General features: G+C 35.4%; 1 protein-coding gene across 10 annotated transcripts in view; it reads right to left on the reverse strand.

Moving 5' to 3' along the window:
• Positions 1-20,725, reverse strand: part of CTNNA2 (catenin alpha 2) — a 1,320,632-nt gene that overhangs the window by 21,243 nt on the left and 1,278,664 nt on the right. For 7 of the 10 annotated variants that reach the window (XM_070479775.1, XM_070479797.1, XM_070479789.1 and 4 more), the window contains 2 exons: positions 19,843-19,977; positions 9,157-9,300 (listed from right to left, as the gene is read on the reverse strand). In XM_070479775.1, coding sequence (XP_070335876.1) covers positions 9,157-9,300; positions 19,843-19,977 — 279 coding nt within the window. The remainder of the gene's footprint in view (positions 1-9,156; positions 9,301-19,842; positions 19,978-20,725) is intronic. The other 3 variants (XM_070479805.1, XM_070479818.1, XM_070479823.1) reach the window with 1 other exon arrangement.

A 20,725-nucleotide genomic window follows, 5' to 3' on the forward strand; every position in this document is an offset into this window, starting at 1 on the left:
AATTTTGTCCCCCACAACCCAGAATATACTCTGGCCACGGCCAGAGAAACACTTGATTGTCACTACTGAGAAAAGGAAATGGATACAGGCATCTAGTGGGGCAAGGCCAGGGAGCTTGCCAAATGTCCTACACAACAGGAAACCTCAACAAGCTTCTCACAACTAAGGATTACTTAGACTAGGCTAGATTGGAATAGCCTGCTGGGGCAAACCATGCGTTCTAAGATAGGGTTGAAACTGACTTCCAGTCCTGGCAATCTCTTCCCATAGCCTTACTCCTTCTCCCTTTTTAGACTAGTATTTTTCAAAGTGTGATCCTTGAGTAACCACATTCAGACTGTTTAGGAACAGAATACAGATTCCTTATCTCATATGTGAGTGTCAGAACAGTGAAGGGAAAGTCTACGGTTCTCCATTTTTATGTGCTACCCCCATGTGATTCTTCTACAGATTGAAATATGAGAATCACTACTTTACTTCTCTGTTGAAGTCATGCCCTTCTTTATTTTCAACTATCACCTCTCTGCAGTGATTCCTCCAGGACTCTCAATGACCACCCCCCCAAAAATGCAATTTCTATGAGGACAGAGACTTTGGCTGGTTGTTCACTACTGTATGTCCGATGGCTTGATTGGTAGACATGATGAAAGACAGCAAGAAGACACCTACATAGAAAGACCGTCATCTTTGGGAAGAGACAAGATAACGAAGAATAAAGTTAGTGACCCATTTACCTGGTACTTCTACTTTCTGGGCCTTGTACTCAGTCTGTGGCACACATTAACATATTTAAGCTTAAAAACAACACAATAAAGAAGATACTAATATTTTTTTCACTTTACACTTGAGAGAAATGGAGCTCAGCTGGGTCAAACATTTTGACTTCTATTGGAAGTCAGAAACCAGTTTGTGTTCCACTGAATGGAAGGTATACATGAATAAGAATGGCCACTCCATGCCTAATTCTTCCTGTGTTTTTCAGATTCATCATATGATGTAAGTAGACATCAATTGGGTAGGGATATAGATGTTCCTGAGAAATATTTTAAAGGGTGCTAACACAGCTAGGAAGTACACCATTTCCCCCTTTCACCTCTTTTCTTCTTCCTGTAGGTAATGGGAGGATGAATATTTTGCAGTCAACTTGGACCAAAAGATAAATTTGAGAATGGAAACCTCATAATAAATAGGATGAAAAAGTAAAGTCATAAGGAGTTTGGGTTCTTGAAAACTCTTGTTTCACCATACTAGCCCTGAACCACCCATAGACAGTGTATGTGAGTAAGAAATAACCATTTGGATGTTTTATCATATTGTGCTGTGCTGCATGCTAAGTCATTTCAGCCATGTCTGACTCTTTGTGACCCTATGGACTGCAGCCTGCCAGGCTCTTCTGTCCATGCGATTCTCCAGGCAAGAATACTAGAATGAGTTGCTATATCCTATTCCAGGACATCTTCCTGACCCAGAGATCAAGCCTGAGTTTCTTATGTCTCCTGCATTGGCAGGCAGGTTCTTGACCACTAGCATCACCTGGGAAGCCCACATTAATATATAGCTGAATCTAAATCTAATTAAAACACATGAATTATAAATACTATTATTGGGAATTAATAATTTAGTATACTTAATTAAAAAGTTATATTTCACACCCAAATATAATTAACATTTTAATTTTAATATATCACAGCCTTCATGTGGGAGGGCAGATGAAACCAGCCATGTCTCTTGGTCCTTATTTCAAATTTCTTTTTTAAAATAAATAATTAATTTGACTAATTCAGCTATCTGGGAAGAAATTCTATGTTTACATACCATAATCCTTAAAAAAAAAAGTCTACATAACGTATCAGAAAACTTAACAAAGTATATTACAAAGAAACTAAGTTTGCTAAAGAAAAAATTAGGCCCCCTGATTTTAGGCCCCAAATCTTAGGTAAACAATATGCTTTGAGATCTAGTATTTAAAATAAAGTAAGGTGCTTTTATATGGGAATAAGTGAGTGAATAATTCAGGGACTATTCCATGAATAAATGAATGACAGACTTCACAAACATTTACTAGAATTTCTCAGTGTGATAACTTACTACAATGGAAAAAGAATGGCCAAGAAGCTAACCTAGAAAGCACACAATATGCGCTCAATGTGCCAGGAACCAGGGAAAAAATTAAGAACAGATACATTCCTATACTTATGGAGCTACAGACTAGTTGAGAAATATAAATATATAAGTAAAGGAGTTCCTCCACTGCACTTCATGTCAGGAATGTCAGAGAGAATGCATCATGCTAGGGGAGAAGATCAAGGGAGCCTTCCTGAAACCATTACCTGATATCAGCCACTAACTTTGTGACCTCCAGGAAGTAACTCAAATTCTCTGAATCTCATTTTCCTAATATTTTTAATGGGGATAACAGTATCTCCTCCACAGGATGACCTGAAAGCAGATTGTAAAGTGCTTTTCAAATGCTTAGCATGGTGCATGGAATATATTGACCTCTTGTATTTTAGCTGGTTTAATAACAATTGTTATTTACTACATGCAATTGTCCTATTGTTCCTCTAAGTAGTAATAATATTTCATTTTATAAAGCAAAAGTTCAGAGATTAAGAATGTTATCCAGTCAATAAAAGACAGAGTTGTTTTCCAAATTGACTTCAAATAACAAAATCTAGCTTAAAATTTTAAATTAAATTAAATTAAAATTAAAAGAATGTGATCGCCTCTTATTTTTCAGATCTTTGCCATTAAAATCATGTAACTGTTACTGTTCTTTGGCTTGGATTTTACTCAGGTAAGATGCTAGGCCCTAAGGTAAATTTAAAATAATTTTGCCTGGCACATCTCTAAGAACCACCCAAGGTGATGCTTGGCTAAATTGATGCAATAAAGGCCCAATGACAGAGCTACACTTCACTGGCTAAAAAAATCTGCAAGAATTAAAGTTTTTTCTTTTATATTAATATGCCAAAACTAATTTTCTCAATTAATGGTAGGCACCGGCATCCTATCAGTCAACTGCTTCTAGAATGTGACAGTATCTCCAGTTCTGCCAAAGCAGTTATTGCTATCAATTGCACAGAGTTCAGAAATGAATATGAAGAAAAAGCAAGGTTCTCTATAATTTCTTGACTTCTAAACAAAGACACTCTCAAATGAAAAAAATGGAGAAGATTCCAGCAGTCTGGAATGGGAGAACCATATGGAATCAATCAAAAGGTGAAGTCTAGATCTGACCCTCCTGGCTGTGATCCAGGGCCACATTCTCCCAGAGCAGGGTTCATTCTCTTGTCTTAGCCAAATGTAAAATACCTCTCTAGTGCCTCTCTCTTCTTTGAATATTTGTACAGCTTTCTACACAGACTGGTGGGCTGTTCATGAAGAAAAAAACGAGCACTTCTAAATGATTGTTGATTCAAATATATAGCTATGTTATTGATATTTTTCAACATAGACCATAGACTCTACATTGGCATGAGAGCTTGATTTTTCTAGTTATGATGGGAATGCATGTGCTCTGTTCAAAAAACAGAGCACATGTGATCCTGTGGACTGTAGCCTACCAGGTTCCTCCATCCATGGGGTTTTCCAGGCTAGAATACTGGAGTGGGTTGCCATTTCCTTCTCCAGGGGATCTTCTCAACCCAGGAATTGAACCCGGGTCTTCCGCATTGTAGGCAGACACTTTACCGTCTGAGCCACAGAGGGAAGAGTTCTCCTAATTAAAATTAAAAAGTAGTCAAATGATTCGACCAAAGAATACCAAGCAGAAATAAACACTGCTCTGCACTATTGCCTCCATCCCCTACCTTGACACAAATTGGGAGCTGTAGAACTTAGCTCTGAACTTAAGTCTTTGCACTGATCCATGATGATGAAAGATACAAAGTGATCCTTTAAATGTTTATAGTCTCATGACTTTTCTTCAAGCCATACTTAATAGCTTAGTAATTATTTATACTTGACAACCACCATTATTTGAAAATTATTTTTATGCTTAACTGAAATTTAAACCAACTTTCTCAAGAACATTATGTTACTTTTATCCTATTTTCCCAAATCTTTAACTATTAATATTTTTTTAATTTATATCTTCCTCCAAGAATATAGAAATAATGAGTCAATTTTATTGCCTGAAACTTTGCTATGGAAATGAGTCACCTGGCATGTTGAAGGTGAGATAGGGTAGTTAATTACAGATTCCAAGAATCTACATATGCTCTACAATCTCAGGAAATCACTACATATGCCCTACAATGCTGATTCAAGGGGTCTGCAGTCTGGCTCACGATTTTGCATTTTAACAGTCTCTTTCCACCTCTTTCTGTGTTTGGTTTGACATATGGGTGTGATCCTCTGACCATTTTGGGAGACAGTCATTAAAATAGTGTCAGAAAGTTTTTCTTTGACTTCCAGTGCCTACCTACCTTTCTTACTTTACCTCTGATTTTTCTCCATCTTTCTACCCATCTTTAGCATTTTCAGGTCTGATCAGAACAGAATATTATCTATACCACAATATTATGGCCACTCTGTTTCCCTTCTGGGCTAATTATTTCTCTCCACAATTTAGAAAATTCCTATCCATTTATCTCTGAAGATTCAAAGATATTATCCCATTAATGAAGCTTCCTCTCCCCCCTTCTCTAGAGGAATCCCATATACTTTGTACATATTTCTGTAAGGGTGATTATTATAATCTGTCACAGTTCCTGATTATGTGCCCATTTTCTATTTCTACTTCCATGTCCATCCATAGGAAAGTGAATATCATGTGTTATTTACTCACTAAATGTTTGTTGAATTATAAATATAACTGAACTTCTATTTCTAAAATTACCTCTGGGGCATTTTGGGAGAGGAAGGTAAGAGATGCCATCTGTATTGTTGTTCTCTTGAGACAAATCTAATTGTATAGTATCTTTAACTTCCTTTAACAGTCTAGATTATTCCACAAAAGTTCAGGGAAGTCCTACTTGAACTTTTTGGGGAAATTATTTCTAAGAGGGCCTTCTCTGTTTTGTAAAACTGAATCTGATCCTACAACTTCATTATTTACATATAGAAAAGTTTAGTTTTAGAAAGTGATTTCCTGTGATAATATATTCTAGAAATTAATCCCAATTTCATGATAGAAAATTAAGAAACATTTCACTGGATGATGTAAACCAAGTTCTTAGAATTTAGGATAGGTAATAAAGCAGTTCTACTCATGGAATTCTTGGCTATTAGATCGGCCATAATAACCTGGAAGGAACTTGGATGGCAAGAAATACAGAACAGTGCCCTCTAAGTGATACAAAGTATACAGTGAATATCATCTGAGTCTACAGCAACAGAGAGGCTTTCAAATTTAAATGTGCTCCTCTGTCAAAGTGGCTAAAAAAAGTGAAGTGAAAGTCCTTCAGTTGTGTCCAACTCTTGCAAGCCCATGGACTATAGTCCATGGAATTCTCTAGGCCAGAATACTGGAATGGGAAGCCTTTCCCTTCTCCAGGGATCTTCCCAACCCAGGGATCGAACCCAGGTCTCCTGCATTCCAGACAGATTCTTTATCAGTTGAGCCACAAGGGAAACCCAAGAATACTGGAGTGGGTAGCCTATCCCTTCTCCAGCAGATCTTCCCAACCCAGGAAGGGAACGGGGGTCTCCTGCATTGCAGGCAGGTTCTTTACCAACTGAGCTATCAGGGAAGCCCAAAGTGAGTGAATCATGGCCAAATCAATCACCTCTTTCCAAATGTATTAAGGAAAGAGAGTTGCATAATCATTGGCTGTTTGAGAGCAGAGTCTGACGCGATTCCTATTCAGTGCAAGAAACTTCCATTTGATTCAGACAACCATACTGGTTACATGAATTCTCATTAGCTTATGGGCATTTCTATGACTATGCAACCTGTCTAAACTTGTCAATGATAGAGCCCTTGATTTTCCAAATGACAATCCATTTCCACCTTCAATGGAAAACCGGAACGTTCCAGAGCTAGAGTCCTTCTGTCCTCAATTCTTTCATTTTATTTACTTCTCTTCCATAGCTTTGGCTGTGAGTGATCATATGACCTCTTGTGTAACTGAGAAAATAGCAGCCTGATTATATTTTAACAATCATTCTAAGTCATTCACTTGAAGCCTCCCCTTCATATATTATAAAGTCAGCGTAAAATTAAGGGGAAAGGGGCTTAAAAGGTATGGGACTGGACTCGAAGCAAAGACTTTTTATTTTGATATATGACATTTCTCAACACAGGTTATTCTCTGAAAAATTTACAATTCTGTGGGCTTTTAATCTGAAATATTTACTTGCCCACAACACAAATCTAAAATACTCTTGTTCAAAGTTAGCTGACGGCCTCAGCATCTCACAAAGCCTTCCCAGGACAATCCAGTCCAACTCAGCCCACAGGGATATCTCTCAGTTCTTTGACACTTATTGTCTTTACCTCTTGGATGCGACATGGTATGTGTCTAGACTTCCAAAAAGGTTTCACATTCCTCAAGAGTAGGAGCCAGGTCTTATATGCCACTTGTCCTTCATAACACATAGTTCAGGATTCATCGATTCCCTACTCACCAACTCTTCCCAACACTACAAGGGAATTCCTGCAATACTGCATAAGTAATTCTGAATTTCAGAGTCCTAGTGAGACCTAATTCCATCTATTACCTAATGGGTAAGGATATTTTATTTCAAATAATCAAAATAACAAAATTAAGAAGTTAAAAAACAAGTTAGTCTTCCAAATGAACACATAGCTAATCATCAATCGCTTGATAATGTCCACTTAAAAGAATGGGAACCACTATTATTATTAAGTCTATATCAGATATAGGGTACATTTTGAGGCTAGGTTGGAATGAAATTTTTCTTCAGGCTTGAATAACTCTATGTCAACTACAAAAATTAGATCTCATCAACTATACAATCTTTCCCCCACAAACCATTTCTTTAAAAACATATAAAAAATATAACTTTAGAACATTATTACTTTAGAATATATCCTTCTGTCATCTATCATCATTTTAGATGAGAAAACTGAGGCCCAAGTATGTGTGTGTGTTAGTCGCTAAGTCGTGTCCAACTCTTTGCGATCCCATGGACTGTATAGTAGCCTGCCAGACTCCTCTGTACTTGGAATTCTCCAGGCAAGAATACTGGAGTGGGGTGCCATTTCCTTCTCCAGGGGATCTTCCTGACCCAGGGATCAAACCTGGGTCTCCTGCATTGCAAGAGGCCTAGAATATCAAAGGCATTTACTTTGAGTTAGCTAATTAGTCACCAACAGAAATAGGAGTAGTGCACTAGTGTTCAGACATCAGATTAATGTAATTTCTGTTACATGTGACTCTTTTGTTTAGAGCACAATATATGTATGTATTTTAAATTATAATTCAAATACATACAAAATGAATATAAAAACACTGAACACCACTTTAAATGAAACATGCACATGAGAGTATACAAGTGCATGCACACTGCATTCCACGATAGCTTCTCTGAATTTACACAAGTGTACAACACAACCATTCTTAACTCACGAAGTGTAAAGATGATTGTATTCCAAGGGTTTGTAAAATATGAGCATTTCTTACCTGGCAGTTGTATGAGGGACTGATAAAAGACATGAAAAACTTGAGCTATTATATGATTAGACAGAAGAGTTTTTTTGGCACTAGAGGTTTATTCCTACCTGGGGTTCCAGGATCTAACGTTTTTAATGAAAAGAAGACCAGAGCCTTGAGATGGATTACCCAACATGGGAGATTTCATCACCTGTTGCCCACATTGCAATATTAAGTGGACTACAGGTGATTATCACCTACATTTTACTACGGGCCAGTTACGACTCCGGTTCTACTTATTGTGCCTAAAATCTTCACCATTGTAGTTGCTGCTTTAGGTTAGAAAGCTTAGCTGGGAAAACAGCTTCAGCAGTGACCATACCACTTTACCTCAGGTCATGAAAAGGACAGTATCTTGTGGTGGAGGACCCTTGTGGGGGAGGGCTGGAGGGTCTACACATAACAGAAGATCTGTGGATGAGAACGGACGTCTCCTTTTAAACTGCCCCTATTCTCCAATGCCAATATCCATACATAGCTAGTTAACTAGAGATTTGAAAAAAATTAATGATAAGCACTTAACTCCTTTCATAGTACCTATGATTTAAACTGGGATGTGTTTTATCTCACCCAGTGAAAAGTAACAGGGCTTCAGATTCTAATGGTCAAAACTTTTAAGAAAACATCCACCCTGATGCTTTGACATCTCTTAAAGATATAACCATCTCCATGAACTTCCTTTGCCTCTCATATATAAAAGTTGATGTCCTGATGGTTTTAATAGGTACCCAGGAAAGAACAAGGAAAATGGAGAAACATGCTCACTGCAGTTGATCTTTTCTTTCTAAATACTAAGGCATATAAAAGAATTAAACAGCAACAATGGAAATCTGAATATAACAAAGAACAACAGCTTTTACAGCTCTTTACCAAGAAATTCTATATGATAGCATCAGTGTTATGATATACAACAAAAAGTTAGCATATTTGGTTGAAACACATTGAAATGGTTGCACCCTTAATCTTGCAAGAGTGGTGACTTTTTTTCTTATTAAATATTTTAGCTTTTTCATTGGAAAGTTTTCATTTGTTTACATCAGAACCAAGTTTTCGACAATTCTTTTGTATCAGTTTCTTCACAGCTTTACTCTACAATTTTAGAAGAGCAGACTGATTCTCTGGCCAAACATCAATAAAGGGTATTCTCTCATCCTGAAATCTTTCAAATAAAGAAGGATACACTCTTGTGACTAGCCTTACTTTAGAGAAAGCTTACTAAATGACTACAGAATGGGTTCATTCCACATATGCGATGACTTTCCATCCCAAAGGGAAGAAAGACTGAGAAATAAAGGAATGAAAATACCATTTTCAGCTTCTCAAGTTTAGATGATCCTTGGAGAGTACATCTGTGTTATGGAATTACTGACTTAAATAAAGAATAAATAAGTAGATCTTTTGCCCCAAGTTGGTTAATACAGTAAGTAAAGAGGGCTTGATTGGTCACATTAGACTTCATCAAAACGCCATCCCCCTGCTTTCAAAATTAATGCTTACAATGAGATAGTTTAGATTAGAAAGTGAAGTTACTCACCATAGAAGAATCACTGCTTCCACTCCCGATCGGAGCTCCCTCAGCACAGGTTGGGAGGTGGGTAGAAAGTTGACTAGCCCTGCCCCCATCTATGACATCACAATCTACCTCATAAAAGGTAGTGAAAGTGCTCTGAACTCCTGTCTGATTTCCGAGAGATACAGAAAAGAAAGAGTGAGAGAGAGAGCAAGAGAAAAAAAGAAAAAAACAAAAAACAAAAAACGTACCCTATTGGGAAGGGATTAGGGAGGTGGAAGAGGGAGTGAGTAATTGGGAGAAAAAGGCCTGTGAACGAATTAAGTACTGAAAGAGATATGGGTGGGCCTCCATGGTATTAAGCAGCCCGGCCCTTTGGATTCCTCACTGGTTCTTTTGAACAGATAAATGAACCATCTGGGAGAAGGAGGATGAAGGAACATCCCACATCGTCAGGCACTGTAGGGGAAAATTGTAGTGGGGTTCAAAGGGAATGAATCCCCTATTTAAAGCTTGAAGATCACCAAGAAAGAAAGCAAGGGCTGAAACTCTTAATGCCTGGAACAGCAAGTGGGGATTGTCAGATGTCTTTGTTGGAAGTTCCATTGCCCTGCTGCGTGACCTTCAGAAAGCTCTGGGTCTCAGCACACTCAGCCGGTACATGGTGCTAAGCGGGTACTTACCTCTTCCATTGGGTTCACTGAGGAATTAATTCACTCATTGTTGCTAAAATGGCAATTCTTTTTTATTTCTCCTTTTTGCACTCAAGGGTGAGTTTTGTGATGGGCACCATTGAAAAGATAAGCCAATAACCAATGTCGAGTTCGACCCTTGGAATTTCTACCTCTTAAAATGTTATATCTGACATAAAATATTACTGACAATCTTGACAAAGTTTTTCTACATGCACTGAATATAACATACTCCTAAAAGGGAGAGTTAGTTCTCTTCAAACCTGAAGAGAAATCAAATGGCAATACTGCTACAATCACAAGATCCCCTATGCAGGTAGTTTCAGAGGTCAAGTTTAGATGACCCACTAATGCTCAGTGACCAAACATTTTTGTTACATGCCATTGTGCTATAGTCACAGAGTTATAGCTTTGTTTAAAGTCTGAATATATATATATATATGAAAAATGGGAAAATAATGTGATCTAAGTGGTTTATTTTTTCTTTTCTAAAGTAGATTTAGAGCTTTGAAAATTGAACTACTCACAGTTGTCAAGTGAGTATTATGACAAAACAGAAGGAAGAGCAAGCAGATCCTGAAACTACTCACAGGGAAGCCAGATCTTTAATCTGCCCAGTGGAATATATGAAAAGAGAATTTATTTCCTCAAAGAATATTCTAGCAAAGTTTCAAAATAATAGCTTGCAATTCACATCATGAATGCTTAAAGGCCACAGACTATTTCTGTATACAGATAAACAAAACTCCTAATTTGGCTTTTTTTTTTTCTGGTGTTTTAAGTCAATACAGCTCTATTTCCAATCCTGTCATTCTTAGCTTACCAAATATCTAAGTGTTTAGATCACAGCTTTAAACTAAAATTGGTAGATTAGGGAGCATTTTGAAACAGAGAAGCTACTAAATTCAAACTGATTATGATTTTGGCAACATTACTCCCATCTTTTCCTTCAAAATAAATCTTAAAGGCATTTAAAGATTGTCTTTAGGGAACTAAAGACAAAAAGAAAAAATAACTGACACATGAGAAGAAAGAATGAAATTTTCCCTGTATTTTCATTTTTTAATATTTTTTTGAAGAAGCGATAATACTCTGTGTATGTTTTCCTTGCTGAATATTCTATCCTCATTTTCAATAAATCTAAGTCTAAATTCAAATTCACATTTAATAGCTTTTATTGTGTTAAATTTCACAATTAATGAATCTATAAAGCTATTTTCTTTCTATTTTTACATACTGAATCATTGACTTGTTGGCTTATCTTTGCTTTTTTATGCTTTGTAACAGTCCAATTTGATTTTAGAAATCAGCCATCTCCTGATTTCCCCATTGCAGTCAAAGTGTTACTTTTTTACCAACTCTATAATCAAACAGCTTCAAAAGTGATAATTATATATCAGAAACTCATTTCTGTCATCTCACCTTTTGTACAATATATAAAGGTCACTATTTTAAGATTAATGATTCATCTGTCCATTCTTCCAATAAACACTTTAAAATTTTTACTACTCAACAAAGGAGGGACACTTTTGCCAATATTAAGATATTAGAATAAAATTGAAGTTAAACACTTTTTAAATATTAAACTAAAACAAACTAGACAGATTATAATTTATTTGTATTTCTAATTAATTATCCATCATTTATTTGTAAGTGAAACATGACTTCAGGAACCCAATGCAAAACTAGGCTGCATCAAATGGATGCAGAGTAGTGAACTGTGCTGACTTTTTCTGTGATTTAGTATGATTGATTTGCAATAATGTATTTAGTTATGATATTAGTTAAAATAACAAAATTTTCTTTGACACAGAATGCAGTGCCTGGATCAGGAAATTTCTAGCTCTTCTTGATATCTAGCCTCCTGATACTGTTCATGAAAACTAAGTCTCACTGCAATTATGGATTTGATGCATACTTCCTATGACATTGCATAAATGGATGAGTTAGCCCTTCAAGACAAGACATGAAATGTTTGCAAGATTTCAGTCAAGAGACTTCATTATTGAAGTCATGATTATAATTTTCTTCAGATCAGAGAAATGTAAGACTGGTTTCAATTGTTTATTTGCTTGTTAGAAAAAAAAAATGTTTAAGTTAGTACAAAGGATGGAGAAAAGCCAGGTGGAATAATTTGTACACTCCAAAAGAATAATTGGCAGATGTATTTACCAAGTAATTTATCATGGAAGACATGATCAGGCAGCTGGCATGCAATGTGACCAAAATCTTAAATATCCCAGCAAGAGAGAATAAATCAATTTTGATAGCAAAATATTTGAATTGGAAGTCTCCAGATAAAGAAATGATGTTTGAGTTTGTCTTAAGACAGTATCTTACATACAGAACCTTGGAGTTAAAAGAGTACATGTCCTTAGAAAATGATGCTGACTGGAACTTCTCCAGGATATTCTCTTTCAGTTGCAAAACAAAGTTGCAAAAGGAAACAGAAAAGAAGGAAGACTATAGAGATTTGACAGAACATCTAACCAGACTTCCAGTCAAGTTCATTATCAACAAGACATCTGTATAGATGAAGGTATTCAGAGAAAAGCAATGAAATAAGATATAGTACTGATGATGAAAGAAAAGTTTAAAGTCTAAATTAAGCTTGCCTTCAAGAAAATAGAATTAGGATGAAATATTTGAAATATATGTATTGCCCAGAAGGAAAATGACTGTTGAAAATACAGTAAGACAATGTATTTTGAAGCAGTAAAAGAAAAATCTGAACTAAAAATCCTCCATATTGCCCATCCAGAAGTCTTTCCTATTTGTAAGATACATGGGCCATAACATGACATATTTCTCCTCTAAAGGGCTGTGATCAAAGGCAGATTTTATAAATCATTTAAGCTGGGGAAAGCATTTGACATAGTCTGTTTGGACAGAATGTAGACAACAGTAAGTTAAACACAGTTTTATTTCCAGTAAACCAAGAAAACCAGTAAATACACAGAGGGAGCTCAACAGACGGCCTGCTGTTCCAGCTGAAAATGCTAAACAGTAAGATGAGAAACTAAGTGAAGTAAAATGAAAACAAGAGACTATACAATCTAATAAAAGCACAATGGACAGAAAAATTTACCCTTTCACAAAAATTATTTGCTATTAGAGATAAAGAACCTTGAATGCTCCCACCCAACCAATATTTAGCACTGTGCCTTTTATGTAGGAGTTGAAATGCAATAGGAACATCAAATTCAATGAATTAAAATATCCTTATAAGAATGAGCAAGAAATACAACCCTGAACTCTGATTTTTAGTTTGTCATTAGAAATTAGGAACAGCTTATGAAAGCATTGTTTTTTTCCTAGAAAAAACACTGCTCCTATCTCAGTTTTGATACGGGCATCTCTTTATTTCCTTTATTTTGAGTCATCTGAGGTCATGCAAAATCAATAATGAAATTCCCAGATAACATTAAGTATATGGTTTTAATATTAATTATCTCTTTTTAAATTTAATTATATACTTTATATCAACTTATTCATATTTTAACTTCTCTTAAGGCATGTCCAAGTAGAAACAACAATAAAAACACAATAGATTTGGGTAACCCATTCAAAATAACATATTTCTTGACTAGAGCTGACAAATCAGAGGGTATACAGGAAAACCAAAAACGAGGAACTGAATTATAGATACTGTATCTAAATGAAGATATTCAATCAACACTTCAGCTTCTCATAAGTGTTTGGTTCAACTGAAGGAAACAGGTAGATCTGGGTTGCTCTCATATATCCAACACTAGTTTAAAATGGGGGAGAAGGTGCTAGCTTCTAAGTTACTACTACAGACAATAACTCTTAAAACATACTGATAAACAAATAACATCTTAGAAGGAACTCAGACAATTATTACATGTAGACAAGATCTCTGAACATATCTCACGGGAAAATTGTATAAACCAGGATATCTTTAGCTAGGTTTTCCTGTGTTTCACAGGTATCAAAAGATTTGTGCAATCATTGTCCCTCATTTAGGTGCCTTCTATGTATCTCATTTCCAAGTTTTTGTAAAATATTACTATTTGATGCCAAAATAACCCTTAGAATATTAAAATCAAAGACATTAATTACTAACAGATAACTGCATGAAATATTTGTCTGCCTTATTTTAATTTGTGGCTTTGGAAATGAAAAAATTCTAAAACCCAAAGGAATGAAAGTCCATTGATTCAGTGACAGGTAATGGCACTGCTATTTCTGACTCAGAGACACTCCTTTGTTCATAAAGTCACTAACACTTTTTGCTCTTATAAGCAATAATGCCCTTAAACTAAAATGTAAACTGCTCATCTCAGGTTCAGGTGATATAATCAAGTGAATCCACTGAGTAGACTCTAGTTTGGTCAATCCATGTCTGCAGTTGAGGTCAAAGAGTCATTTGCTTGGTTCACATCCCAGCTTTGCCACAATAGAGTCTGTTTTCTTAGTTTAGGATTTGCATTAGAAAAGTCTTTTTCTGTGCATAAAACAATTTAGTAAGATAACTAACTGGTTTAATTTCATGAGTGAATAACTTTTTTTTTTGATGAATAGAATTAACCATATTGGTAACTTTAGATTAGTATCGTTGAGTATGTATCTGAAGAGTTACTTCTTATAGTGAAGCAACATACCTTCCTCCTTTGTGCAAGATTATTATTTGAAATCAGGGTGATATGCTGTGGTGCTACAAACATAAAGCTTTCTATGACGCCTGAAACCCAAGGAGATTTTTTACTTTTTTTATAAAACTTATTTCAAATTTCTTCCAAAAATAATGCCTGGAGTTTGTTGAATGTCACTTTTACAACACCGAGAGAATGAATTTGCACTGAAAAAAAAAACTTAAGGGTTATTTTTCTCTAAAGGTTTGCATAATTTGGGTTGTGCAAAAGTCAATGACCATGGACACGGACATGAATGTAACTAAGGAAGATTTAAAGTGGGAATCAAAATTTCTATGGCTATAGTTGTACCATCATAACACATTAAGGCGTAGGCTGTTGGGAGAAAGACTGAGTTATGCAACAACCCATCATACTAGAAGATTAAGTGCAAAGAACTATTGCCATTCTGAAGATGATGAATACCGATTTAATTTTCTTACTGTTACAGAGTTTCTTCATTATCCCTCCGTTCAGATTGATAATATGACATTAGCTTTAATCTTACTTTCCTTGGATCTGAATTTTCCTACTTTCCCAAGATCAGAAAAAGTTCTTTAAACCAAATACTTAATAACTTACCCTCTGGAAGGTCTGTATAAAATTCTTTGAAACTGCTGTGAGTCGCCTGAACACATACCCTTTTTTTTTTTAAATGAAGCATAGAAATGCATTCCAAACCCAAACTGAAATAGCTAGCAATTTAGATTTTTTTTCCCATTACTACTATACTTTGATCAGTGGAGATAATCAAGAATTGACAATAGACAGAATCAGAAGATACATTAAAAAAGACTCTTTTCCCCCAAAATCATGCTTAAAGTACGAGTCTATACAACTAGGTATCAATACAATGCTTGTTTCAGTGATTGTTTCATCTCATTACAAAATACTGATACTTTTTTATAGAGGGAATAAAAAAATTTTCAAGTATAATGCAATGCTCATCTCAAACAACCACCATTATATATATGTGTATGTGTGTGTGAATATATATACACACATACACACATATATATATAGGTATTGTATGTATATATACATGGCATTGTACAAATATATATACAACATTGTAAAAAGAAACCCTATATGTTCCCCAAAATTGTATTACATTCAATTAGATATGTCACAGTTGTCAATCATTTGTTCATTTCTTAATTATTGCTTATTAAGGGGACAAGGAAGCAAATCAGCTTTATTTGTTGTGTGTATATATGTAAGCATATGCATATAGCATATAAGTATTTTATTCAAATTGACTTAAATATGACCAGTTTCTAGTATTTTTATGAGTGTTTTTTAGCTATTATCATGAATATTAGTTTTAACTGAGCCCAATGTTTGAATGATATGAAACATAATTGACCCCTTATTCTCCAATTTTCCTTTTACCAAACCAGATCCTACCAGTGTTGCAAATTATGCTTGCTCACCTTGTCAAACTTTTCTCCATAATCCAATTGAGAGGAATTCAAATTTGGAAAGGAGATATTTAAAAGACAAAAGAACTAAAGTTCACATTAGGGCAAATTACTCAGTCCTTCAGGAATAGGTCATGGCTCCACTTAATCAGCCTGAGGACTAAGGGAACTAACATTTGTCACCTCTAAACTCTGTTCTTATATTTTGTTTGCATGAAAAAAGGCATTTATTTGCAATAAAATCTATTAACTTTATAACTTCTCACAGAGAGTCAGCTCTAAGTTATATTAGTGGCCCTCCATCTCTGAATCTGAACATCAAATTCTTGTCGAGAGCAGAGTTATCGCTCTTCTGTTCTGGTTTTATTGTTATAATGGGGCTCCTGTTGTATTTAAACTTAACATTTTAGATGGAATTTTTCGGTTTTATCAGAATGCTTGGTATTCGACATTCTATATTTGAAATCCCTACATTTGTGTTTTGAATCTCATTCATAATAATGTACAAAGTATAAATCTTTGGGTAACTAAAGATTATCAAGGCTTATAAAATGGTTTTTGTTTCTTCAGTTGCATGTGTATATCTCCATTTTTTAAATTTAAAAGAATGTATTAAATTCTCTGAAACTGAATGCAGAAAAATTAATTAAAAATATGACAATCAAATATACAGGTAATTTCCATAGCATGGCATTGGAACTGATTTGTATTCAAAACATATTGTGGTTCAACTTGTCTCCCATGACGAACAAAATGTTGTCACCTTTAATGGGTATTAGTTGAACTGAACTTATTTATATTATGCTATGGTTAAATTTATTTTTCCTTTGTTTTCTCTTTTTCCTTCTTTTATGCTTCTTCCTTCCTCCTCTCCCCTTTCCTCTTTTTCTTTTCTCCTTCCAACAGTCATTTTTTCCAGAAAGCATGTAAACCAGCTTAAAAGATTAAACTACCACAAATTAAATTAACAAGCAAATAAAGCCAGTATATAAACTATCAGGCTGTTTAATTATCTGGGTTTTCATTTCCTCTGCTCTCCCTCTAACATTTCTATCACTCTTTGAGGTTTTCTTTGTTTTTTTAATTCCCTTTCCCATTACCTGCTTAGCAACCACATTGAGCTGAACTGGCTCACAAATATGCATCTTCTACTGTGAGATTTAATAAGAATGGCACCTTTCCACTGTTGAGAAATGTTTAAGCCAATGACTTTAAAAAATTGATTGCCAGCCAGAAAACTAATGCTGCTTCTTAGATAGCAGTTGTGTGAATGAGCATTCATAGGCGTACACCCTGGTTTCCTCTATTTCTCTAGTTCCCATCATGACTCATGAAAAGTTTTTCACCCACTGTCACCATGTCCTATTGAGATTTCCTGAGCCACCTCTCAAGTCAAAGGCAGACACCATAGAAGAAGCCTTTCCCACTTTGTACACATAGACTCACATAAAACATACACAAGCTGACATGGTATACAGTTATGCACAGTGTGTGCATATTTTTAGTTTAAGTTCATCATGCCAGCATAAGACTATAAAAACACGGCATTCAGTTTTTAAATCCAAATAATTTTTCTTGACAAAATGGAAAAAAAAATTATTCAAATCTCTTCTGCTTCAGTAGAAACTTTGACTTCTAATGAAAATACTGTCCTGGGGAAGCCACAGTTTTGAATATCATGTACACAAAGACATAGGAAAAAAGGAAGGGCAATTCAAGTATTTCTCTTTTTAATTGCATATTATATGCAATACTGTATTTAATATATATATATATATGTGCATACTGTATTTAATATAGCAACTTCTCCTTTAAAATGTGGCAACTTCATCATGCCAGACAACAAAATAAATGGGGCCCAAAGCATGGGTGAACTTTCTTGGCAAAATCATTGAAAGTTTGTGTGTATGGGGTCTCACATTCTTGACTCTTTCAGAATTTCGAAGACAGTCATGTGTGCTACTGTGCAAAATAAACATGTTGTTGTTTTGTTGTTTTTCTCTATTGGCCATCAATGAAGGATGAAGAAGAAGATGGAGGCAGAGTGGCAAAGACAGCAGACTACAGATGCAGGTGTGGCACCAAATAGCAATCAAGCTTGGAAAAAAATCATGAAGAAACCAAGAGCAGGCCCATAACTGAGAAATATAAACAAATCTTTATAACGCATTTGACTCAGAATTATTATAAAGTGGTATAACATTCCTCGGAAAGAAGCCTTCTCCCATGCAAGGATTTACGAACATTGCCAATAAGACTCAAAGAAGGAAACAGGCTCTATGATAAGTGTTCTCAAACACTTTTGCAAATGCCAACAGTGCAAGTGATAAAAGCCAGTGATGGTTTGGACTACAACTAAATGAGGAAAATACAATGGAAATGAAGCTCTGGAGGCAGTGATAAACAATGGGCACTGAGAGGATGATGGAGAGCAACTCTGCCTGTAAAACTCACTTAGATGAGGTTGTGGAGTCTGAGATCCACAAAGATGCTCTGTGCATCCATGTAAATAATAAGATTTGGAAAGTAACAAATGAAAGCACACAAGGCAAGCGAAACAAAATGCACTCAGTCCCACAGGTGCTTGATACAGATGGACATGAAAGCTGAATGGTATGGGAAACTATACCATTGAGGCTGAAGATAAGAAAGGAAGCAAGGGAAATGCAATGTTTCGATCACTTCTTGGCAGAGAGAATCTTGGTAATAACCAATGTGGCAGGAAGGACACATTGCAAGACAGATTGCTCTTGGTTGTTGAAGAATGTTGAAGCAGGATCATTTTGGAAAAGGAGGGGTGACTATGCTAAGAGGCACAAAATTGCAATGTACTGGGCGCTAGATGAGACTGCATGGAACAGACTTTCTAAATGGAATCTCCATGCAAGCCAGATAAGCTCTTTTCCCAGCTAGGTTTTCTAATGCCAAACAATACAGGAACTGAAACCTTCAGGTTCAAGAATGATTTTTGCACATATTTTTAATCAAATGGTGAATTTTTTGAACTATCTTGAGGAAGAATTGAGCTTCATGACCAGTCTAATGTTCACAAGGCATTCACCATATGGATAATATTCTGTTTCTGGTAATGCCACACTGAAAATAGCAACATCATGGCTGACTGGGAAAAGAACTAAAGGTGGCAGAGCCACACTTTGGAATTTGCAAATAGTTTACAATAGATGGCATCTTGTGTTGAAAGACAGGGACTGAGGGAGGAGAGGAAGCCAAGGTAAGAACCTCAACACATACATTTGGAAATCTTGCCAAGAAATCACGATACTTCTATTCACTGAGCTTTTTGTTTCTTTGCATTTGATGAAAATGGACCAGATAATTATATTTTCATGAGAAGGGAAACATGGAAGTGATTGAATAAAGGATCTATAATTGTTAGTGTCTGACAACCATGTTAGTTTTTGGCAACAGCACATCAACCTGTATTAAATTCAAATGCTTTTCTGGCTTTTAAAGGTTATTGATAACCTAGTATGCATTGGAACCTGATGAATGAATTCCTATTGTTTTCACCATCTCTAACATGTGAACACAATCCACACATAGAGAGGCTGGCTCCTGAACAGAGAATGAAAATTACTAGGACTAACAGAGGGAAGTAGACTTATAATGAGTAAATATACAAAAGCCCCAAATAATTATAATAGTCAACTTGGCAATGACTTTCCAGACTATGAAATTAGTTTTCTTGTGAAGAATGGAGATTTTATAAGACTAGTATAAACACAGGGTAATTGGAAAATCAAATTGTTCATTGTGAGTTATTGTAAGGTCTGGAATAATGGTGATAACATTTAAAAAGAAGAAAAAAACTACCTATGAATCACTGTAGTTTGGTGTTTTTAGCAGTACTGTTGCCAAGAATTCTTGCCTTGAAAGAACAACAGTGGAAACTTGAATTGCGAAGCCCAGGTCCCAGCTTACCCCTGACACAATGAGCTCTCCTCCAAGATTCTGTACTTCGGCTTTCACCTTGCTGCAGATGTTAAGCTGATGGCAATACAAGGCAATTCGTTGAAGGTAGGCTAATAAATCCTGCTTACATGCTGAATCAGGACACTATAAAACATTAAAAAAATTATCTCAATTAGTAAGAATCTTTCAGTTTCTAATACTTGCTATATAGAAGCTGTGAGAAGAAAAGTTTTCACTGTCATATACCTTAATTATATCCATTCAACTTGATAGTACATTAAAGCTTCAGAAATGCTTTAGGGAATTTAGAAGGCCACAGTGATAGGTGAGAGTGGTTAATTCTACTTTGATAAAATTCTATACAAAGAATATTGATGATTTCCCAGAAAGTCTTATTGGGATGAATGTATAAGTATTTTTATCAATTATCTTCTAAACTGCAAAGAAAATAATATTTTATAAGATTTCTCCTAGTGGCCCATTCCATGTTCACTATATGCAAGTTATTTTAACACAGACAACAAAGCAACAGATGCTAGAAGGAAATCATTCTGTGTGACAGTCTCTCTGCCATAGTAGAAGACAGTTTCAATTCGATTTGTTGGAAAATGCATTTGTTTCTTTTGGCTTTCTAAGAAATGTATCATTCACTAAAGAAACTCTATTGCACTTTCTGGAATAGTGGGCTTTATCCCAGGAATGCAAGGATTCTTTAATATCCACAAATCAATCAATGTAATACACCACATTAATAAATTGAAAGATAAAAACCATATGAGAATCTCAATAGATGCAGAAAAAAGCCTTTGACAAAATTCAACATCCATTTATGATAAAAACTCTCCAGGAAGCAGGAATAGAAGGAACATACCTCAACATAATAAAAGCTATA

The sequence above is a fragment of the Odocoileus virginianus genome, chromosome 2 (assembly GCF_023699985.2).
Source record: "Odocoileus virginianus isolate 20LAN1187 ecotype Illinois chromosome 2, Ovbor_1.2, whole genome shotgun sequence".
NCBI lineage: Eukaryota > Metazoa > Chordata > Mammalia > Artiodactyla > Cervidae > Odocoileus > Odocoileus virginianus.